Genomic DNA, 8,565 nt, shown 5'->3' with positions numbered 1-8,565 from the left:
CACGTTTGACCGGTAGGAGGCCACGGGGAAGACCAAGGACACGTCGGGAAGACTATGTCTCCCGGCTGGCCTGGGAACGCCTCGGGATCCCCCGGGAAGAGCTGGACCAAGTGGCTGCGACCAGACCTCAGATAAGCGGAAGAAGATGGATGGATGGATGGACAATGTACAAACTGTAGACTATATAGTACAATTCTGGCAACGGAGCTGCCAGTTTGTTTCACTACTCACCTCAAAAAACTAAATAATAATCAAATCCTTTACTGTATAATTCCCATCTAAGGGCGGCCATGTGGTCTTCAATGACCCCAGCTTTAGTCAGTTGTGTGGCTATGAGAACAATGCTGCCTGAAAACATCTTTCAGAGCTCTGAAATATGGTGCAAATGCAGAGGTATTGTCTCCTATTGCATCATTCTCTTTGTGTACAGCTTGACTGCTCAATCTATAAGCCCCTCGCTGCGGAGTCGGTGCCTCACCCTGGTTGTGTACGCAGCCTCGGGGTCGTCCTCCAGAACCCGGCTGAGGCCAAAGTCCGACACCTTACACACCAGGTTGCTGTTGACCAGGATGTTGCGCGCGGCGAGGTCTCTGTGGACGTAGCTCATGTCCGACAGGTACTTCATGCCCGAGGCGATGCCGCGCAGCATGCCCACCAGCTGGATGACGGTGAACTGCCCGTCGTGTTTCTGCAGGGAGGGCAAGGAGAAGGGTGAATTAATGTTCTGTGTACCCAGCAACAGCAGGATGATGCAATGGTGACACCTTGATTGGAAATTTCAACCAGCGTTCAACCTTCTCAAGCAGGCCTGGGCTATTATTTTGACTCGGGGGCCCAAATTCAGAGAAACAAATGTGTTCCTCACAATAATGTCTGATTGAATGCTTCAAAAACGGAATGGAATTGTACATTTTTATACTGAATGAGACACCCAGAATATACATGAAAATAAAGAATGTTACAATATTAACTATGAAGGATAAAACACTGAATATTGAGAACATATGAAGGTCACAGCCCCTCTCCATCCACATATTTTACAATCAACAAAAATGCAACAAACAAAAAAAAATATGAATGCGAAGGGTAAAAAAAAACCCACCTACGATCTGATATATCTGATATATCACTAAGCTTTTATTTTGACTCGGGGGGCCATATTTAGAGAAGAAAATGTGTCTGGGGGCCGGTATATCTATTTTTAGGAACACTAACACAAAACCTCACAATAATGACAGACCGCCTTAAAAACGGAATATAATTTAACATTTTTTTTACTAAATGAGACACCCAGAATATACATGAAAATTAAGAATGTTACAATATTAACTATGAAGGGTAAAATACTGAATATTGACAACATATGAAGGTCACAGCCCCTCTCCATCCATATATTTTACAATCAACAAAAATAGAAAAATATGAGCGTGAAGGGTAAAAAAACCCCACCTACGATCTGATACATCACTAAGCTTTTATTTTGACTCGAGGGGCCAAATTTAGAGAAAAACGTGTCTGAGGGCCGGTATGTCTACACCAGCGTTTCTCAAAGTGTGGGGCGCGCCCCACTGGTGGGGAATAGAGACATGACAGGTGGGGCGCGAGGAACGGGAGGAAATTTCACTTTAATTTTTTTTTAAAAATTATATTCTTAGATTATTTTTTTTTACTATGCTTTCATTTTCTATACACACTGTAAATCACTTTGTGATTCCGTCTGTGAAATCCGCTATATAAATAAATGGAAATTACCGGTACTTATTTTTACTGTAGGCTTTATATTTCTCGGTACGAGCGAAGGTTTGACAGACATAGCAACAGTAACTAATGGGGGCGGGGCTAAGCGGAACAAACTTTCGAGCGGATGGGTAGCAGGCTAATGTGTGGATCACAATTACACAAATATATACATTTGTGACTCGCACCTCAAAGGTCGTCGAGCCAGAGCCAGCGCCTGCAGAGAAACACAAATGTGACGGGCACACACTGTGTCATTCACCGGGAAGCACTCGCGTCAAGGCAGCTCAGCCCCGAACTCAATGAGGTTTTAACAGATGTTGTGAGCGCGCTAAATTTGATCAAAACACGACCACTGAAAGCGCGACTGTTCTCTGCACTGTGTGAGGAAATGGGAGCTGATCATACAGCCGTGCTCTTTCACAGTGAAGCAAGGTGGCTCTCCTGGGGGAAAGTGCTGTCACTTGCCCTGTCTTGCCAAATGCATAGCTCCTCCTTTTTTTTTGCAAAGATTGCAAAGTGGCACTTTTATTGTATTTATTATTGAACTTGATGCAAGTTATTTGATTTATTATTGAACTTGATGCAAGTTATAACACTTTTTTTGATTTATTATTGAACTTGATGCAAGTTATAACACTTTTGTTTTATTTATTATTGAACTTGATGCAAGTTATAACACTTTTTTTGATTTATTATTGAACTTGATGCAAGTTATAACACTTTTTTTGATTTATTATTGAACTTGATGCAAGTTATAACACTTTTGTTTTATTTATTATTGAACTTGATGCAAGTTATAGCACTTTTTTTGATTTATTATTGAACTTGATGCAAGTTATTTGATTTATTATTGAACTTGATGCAAGTTATAACACTTTTATTTGATTTATTATTGAACTTGATGCAAGTTATAACACTTTTTTTATTATTGAACTTGATGCAAGTTATAACACTTTTGTTTTATTTATTATTGAACTTGATGCAAGTTATAACACTTTTTTTGATTTATTATTGAACTTGATGCAAGTTATAACACTTTTTTTGATTTATTATTGAACGTGATGCAAGTTATAACACTTTGATTTATTATTGAACTTGATGCAAGTTCTAACACTTTTTTGATTTATTATTGAACTTGATGCAAGTTATTTGATTTATTATTGAACTTGATGCAAGTTATAACACTTTTTTTGATTTATTATTGAACTTGATGCAAGTTATAACACTTTTGTTTTATTTATTATTGAACTTGATGCAAGTTATAGCACTTTTTTTGATTTATTATTGAACTTGATGCAAGTTATTTGATTTATTATTGAACTTGATGCAAGTTATAACACTTTTATTTGATTTATTATTGAACTTGATGCAAGTTATAACACTTTTTTTATTATTGAACTTGATGCAAGTTATAACACTTTTGTTTTATTTATTATTGAACTTGATGCAAGTTATAACACTTTTTTTGATTTATTATTGAACTTGATGCAAGTTATAACACTTTTTTTGATTTATTATTGAACGTGATGCAAGTTATAACACTTTGATTTATTATTGAACTTGATGCAAGTTATAACACTTTTTTGATTTATTATTGAACTTGATGCAAGTTATAACACTTTTTTTGATTTATTATTGAACTTGATGCAAGTTATAACACTTTTTGATTTATTATTGAACTTGATGCAAGTTATAACAGTTTTATTTATTTATTATTGAACTTGATGGAAGTTATTTTATTTATTATTGAACTTGATGCAAGTTATTTTATTTATTATTGAACTTGATGCAAGTTATACCACAGCTGCACAGTTATTTTATTTATTATTGAACTTAATGTTATTGAGTTTGAATGTATACAACTTGATGTTCAATAAATTTGAAAATGTTAAAGCTTGGCATTAGCGCTCTGTTGGGGCGATGGGGGCAGGTGGGGCTTGAAAACTCCCCCTTGTCCAAAGTGGGGGATGACAAAAAAAGTTTGAGAACCACTGGTCTACACTAATACAAAACCTCACAATAATGTCTGATTGAAAGCTAAAAATGTTACGACAGACCGCCTTAAAAAACAGAATGGAATTTTAATTTTTTTTACTGAATGAGACACCCAGAATGTACATGAAAATAAAGAATGCTACAGTATTAACTATGAAGGATAAAACACTGAATATTGACAACATATGAATGTCATCCCCCCTCTCCATCCACATATTTAACAATCAAGCAAAACACAACAAAAATGCAACAAACACAGTGATATATAAACGTGAATGGTAGAAAAAACAAAAAAAAACTCACAATAATGTCTGATTAAAAGCTAAAAACGTTATGACAGACCGCCTCAAAAAAAAAAAAAATGGAATTTTAAATTGTTTTACTGAATGAGACACCCAGAATGTACATGAAAATAAAGAATGTGGGATTGTGTGCAACACGATACTATTCATTTTCCTTCCGACCCCATACCGAGTAAAACTCGGGCTGGTATCGGCGGTACCGAATTGATACTGATACTTTGTGCAAATACACCTAATGTGTCTGCTAAAATAAAATAAAAAAAAGTTGCATTTGCATAATGACATAATAATAATAATAATAATAATAATAATAATAATAATAATAATAATAATAATAATAATAATAATAATAATAATAATAATAATAACATCAAGAGTAAAAAAATAAGAAAAAACAGCAAAAAATCGGAATGCAATGAGAAAAAAGCTCAAAATGTTTACTAATTAATTAACTAACCAATAATTATTAATAATATACTTGGTCACCTATCACACAAAGTGGTGTCTTTAAATATATATATCCATCCATTTTCTACCGCTTATTCCCTTCGGGGTGGCGGGGGGCGCTGGAGCCTATCTCAGCTACAATCGGGCGGAAGGCGGGATACACCCTGGACAAGTCGCCACCTCATCGCAGTAAATATATATAATAACTGTTAATAGCATTTTTTTTTTATTAAAAAATATCAAAATGCTCTGATCTAAAATATTAAAAGCGCTCAAAATCAAAATGAAATATACTTCAAATGCAAACAAAGTTTAGCTTTTTGAAAAAAATATATAATTTTTTTTATATAAATAACTTAACTTTGTTTGCGTAGGTAGTCTTTTTAAATTTTTTTAATTTATTTTATTTTTTAAAACGTACTTTTGACCCTGCGATGAGGTGGCGACTTGTCCAGGGGTGCACCCCGCCTTCCTCCCGAATGCAGCTGAGATAGGCTCCAGCGACCCCAAAAGGGACAAGCAGTAGGAAATGGATGGATGGATGGATTTACAATATTAACTATGAATAATAAAACACTGAATCCAGGAACAAAGCAGAGTGGGCGGGGCTTGTTTACAGAGCAGCCATCCCCAAACACATTTCTGCATAAAAGTGATAATATATCATATTGTATGTGTTTATTACCCTTTGCATTCATATTTTGCTGTTTTGTTACATTTTTGTTGTGTTTTGCTTGATTGTAAAAGATACACAACTATGGAGGAGCTGGTCTGAGAAGTCAAATATGTTGTTAATATTCAGTCTTTTATTGTTCATAGTTAATTTTGTAAATCCCACTTTCTTTATTTGCATGTACATTCTGGGTGTCCCATTCAGTAAAAAAAAACATGAACATGAAGGTGTTCTGTTTCTTTCATGTATTGTAATCAACGGAAATATATTGTTTTAACCCAGGGACTACAAAGCGGAGAGAAGGCAGGATCTGCCCAATTTCCTGACGACCTCTTTTTGAACCTCCTTTTTGTACTGTTTTACGAACCTCCTTTTTCAACTGTTTTACGAACCTCTTTTTAAACTCATTTACGACCTTTTCTGTGAACTCGTTTACGACCTTTTCTTTTGAACTCTTGTAATCAAAGGCGATGGCTGTTTACAACCTTGTCCCTTAGAAGCAGCTGTTGTCATGTGGTCAGAGAAAGTCCAAATAAAAGAGGAGGAGTACAATCTTTCGCCAGAGCGTGCTGAGACACTGTACAAGGGTACAGTGTCCAGGCGTCTCTCCTTAATTGAGCAAAATGTAATTCTGTCTCTGTTTAATTCTTTGCTTCGTTTCTTGTTGAATAGATGTCATCAGTGCTTGAACCTGACAATATAATTTATACACACATACACATTGGCCCCCCCAGACACATTTTTTTTCTCTCAATGTGGCCCCTGAGTCAAAATATTTGCCCAGGTCTGCCACAGTAACTAATTAGATGACCATAGTAACTAATTAGATGACCATAGTAACTAATTAGATGGCCATACTAACTAATTGTCACACCGCGGTGAGGGATGTCTTGTCTTGGTTTTTTCTGTCTTTGTTTTAGTTTGAAAAGTAACTCTCCTCTCGTTTCAGGTCACTTACCCTTCCTTTTGTGTCATCAGTCTGACGTCATCCCTGATCCCTGATTGTTTCCACCTGTTCCCTCATTACCCTCACGTGTCTTATAAGCCCACGACTCCCTTTGTTCTGTGCCAGATTGTCTCGTTTGTTCGTGCCTCTCCAGCTTCCTGTCCAAACCTTGCCTCGTCTCTTGTTTGAATAACTTGATCCTGTAATTCCCTTGTTGATATTTTGAGTGTTCTTCTTCTCCTCCTCAACAGAGTGATTTTGGTTATTTAGTTTTGCAGCTGAAATGGTGAGTTTTCAGTTTTTTCTTACAGTTCATCCTTTTCCTACATTTTTGGAGTGACACCTTTTGTTAACCTTTTTTAGAAAAGAGACAGTGTAGGAGTTTTATAGCCATTGTTTCTCCCTCTTTTTGGAGTGTTTTTTGTTCATGATAAATTTCACAGATTATATCCTGCGCCAAGTATAGTTCGTTATTGTTTTTGCGTTTCCTCTAGTGATGGGTTGATGAGGCGTCATGAAGCGTTTCGACACATTGCAAAACTGTATTGATACTGTGTCGATACTGTGTCACTAAATACTGACATCTGCTGGACATTAAAAATCCCTACAGGCAACCTATGGACCGACTCAACTGACACTGATTTGATGCCCTAGTACAGGGGTCACCAACCTTTTTGAAACCAAAAACTACTTCTTGGGTACTGATTAATGCGAAGGGCTACCAGTTTGATACACACTTAAATAAATAAATATATTGTCATTTGTAAGTTACACGTAAGTGTGATTTAAACAAAAATAGCTAAATAAATACATTTATATGTATAAAAAAATGGGTATTTCTGTCTGTCATTCCGTCGTACATTTTTTTTTCCTTTTACGGAAGGTTTTTTGTAGAGAATAAATGATGAAAAAAACACTTAATTGAACGGTTTAAAAGAGGAGAAAACAAGAAAAAATTTAAAATACAATTTTGAAACATAGTTTACCTTCAATTTCGACTCTTTATAATTCAAAATTCAACCGACAAAAAGAGAGAAAAACTAGCTTATTTGAATCTTTTTGAAAAAATTAAAAAAAGAATTTATGGAACATCATTAGTCATTTTTCCTGATTAAGATACATTTTAGAATTTTGATGACATGTTTTAAATTGGTTAAAATCCAATCTGCACTTTGTTAGAATATTTAACAAATTGGACCAAGCTATATTTCTAACAAAGACGAATCAGTATTTCTTCTAGATTTTCCAGAACAAAAATTTTAAAATAAATTCAAAATACTTTGAAATAAGATTTAAATTTGATTCTACAGATTTTCTAGATTTGCCAGAATAATTTTTTTGAATTTTAATCATAGTAAGTTTGAAGAAATATTTCACAAATATTCTTCGTCGAAAAAACAGAAGCTAAAATATTTATTATTCTTTACAATAAAAAATAAATACATTTACTTGAACGTTGATTTAAATTGTCAGGAAAGAAGAGGAAGACATTTAAAAGGTAAAAAGGTATATTTGTTTAAAAATCCTAAAATCATTTTTAAGGTTGTATTTTTTCTCTAAAATTGTATTTCTAAAAGTAATAAGAAGCAAAGTAAAAAAAATAAATGAATTTATTTAAACAAGTGAAGACCCATCCATCCATCCATTTTCTACCGCTTATTCCAAGTGAAGACCAAGTCTTTAAAGTATTTTCTTGGATTTTCAAATTCTATTTGAGTTTTGTCTCTTTTAGAATTAAAAATGTCGAGCAAAGCGAGACCAGCTTGCTAGTAAATACCGTATTTTCCGCACTATTAGCCGCACCTAAAAACCACAAATTTACTCAAAAGCTGACAGTGCGGCTTATAACCCGGTGCACTTTATATATGGATTAATATTAAGATTCATTTTCATAAAGTTTCGGTCTCGCAACTACGGTAAACAGCCGCCATCTTTTTTCCCCGTAGAAGAGGAAGTGCTTCTTCTTCTACGCAAGCAACCGCCAAGGTAAGCACCCGCCCCCATAGAACAGGAAGCGCTTCTTCTTCTACTGTAAGCAACCACCCGCCCGCGTAGAAGAAGAAGAAGAAGCGTGCGGATATTACGTTTCATTTCCTTTGTGTGTTTACATCTGTAAAGACCACAAAATGGCTCCTACTAAGCGACAGGGATCCGGTTCATGAAAAGACGCAATCTCTCCATCCGCACACGGACTACTACTATTTCACAGCAACTGCCTAAAGACTTTCAAAAAAAGCTGGCTACTTTCCGTGCATATTGTAAAAACAAGATAACTGAAAAAAAGATCCGGCCAGAGAACATTATCAACATGGACGAGGTTCCACTGACTTTTGATATTCCTGTGAACCGCACTGTGGATACAACGGGAGCACGTACGGTGAATATTCGCACCACAGGGAATGAGAAGTCATCCTTCACTGTGGTTCTAGCTTGCCATGCTAATGGCCAGAAACTTCCACCCA

At 35.5% G+C, this 8,565-nt stretch overlaps 1 protein-coding gene across 1 annotated transcript in view; it reads right to left on the bottom strand.

The window, feature by feature from the left end:
• Positions 1-8,565, bottom strand: part of epha4b (eph receptor A4b) — a 444,124-nt gene that overhangs the window by 27,323 nt on the left and 408,236 nt on the right. The window contains exon 15 of the mRNA XM_061978729.2: positions 479-688. Coding sequence (XP_061834713.1) covers positions 479-688 — 210 coding nt within the window. The remainder of the gene's footprint in view (positions 1-478; positions 689-8,565) is intronic.

The sequence above is a fragment of the Nerophis lumbriciformis genome, linkage group LG19 (genome assembly GCF_033978685.3).
Source record: "Nerophis lumbriciformis linkage group LG19, RoL_Nlum_v2.1, whole genome shotgun sequence".
In the NCBI taxonomy this organism is placed as follows: domain Eukaryota; kingdom Metazoa; phylum Chordata; class Actinopteri; order Syngnathiformes; family Syngnathidae; genus Nerophis; species Nerophis lumbriciformis.
This window is presented reverse-complemented; position numbering and strand designations above follow the sequence as displayed.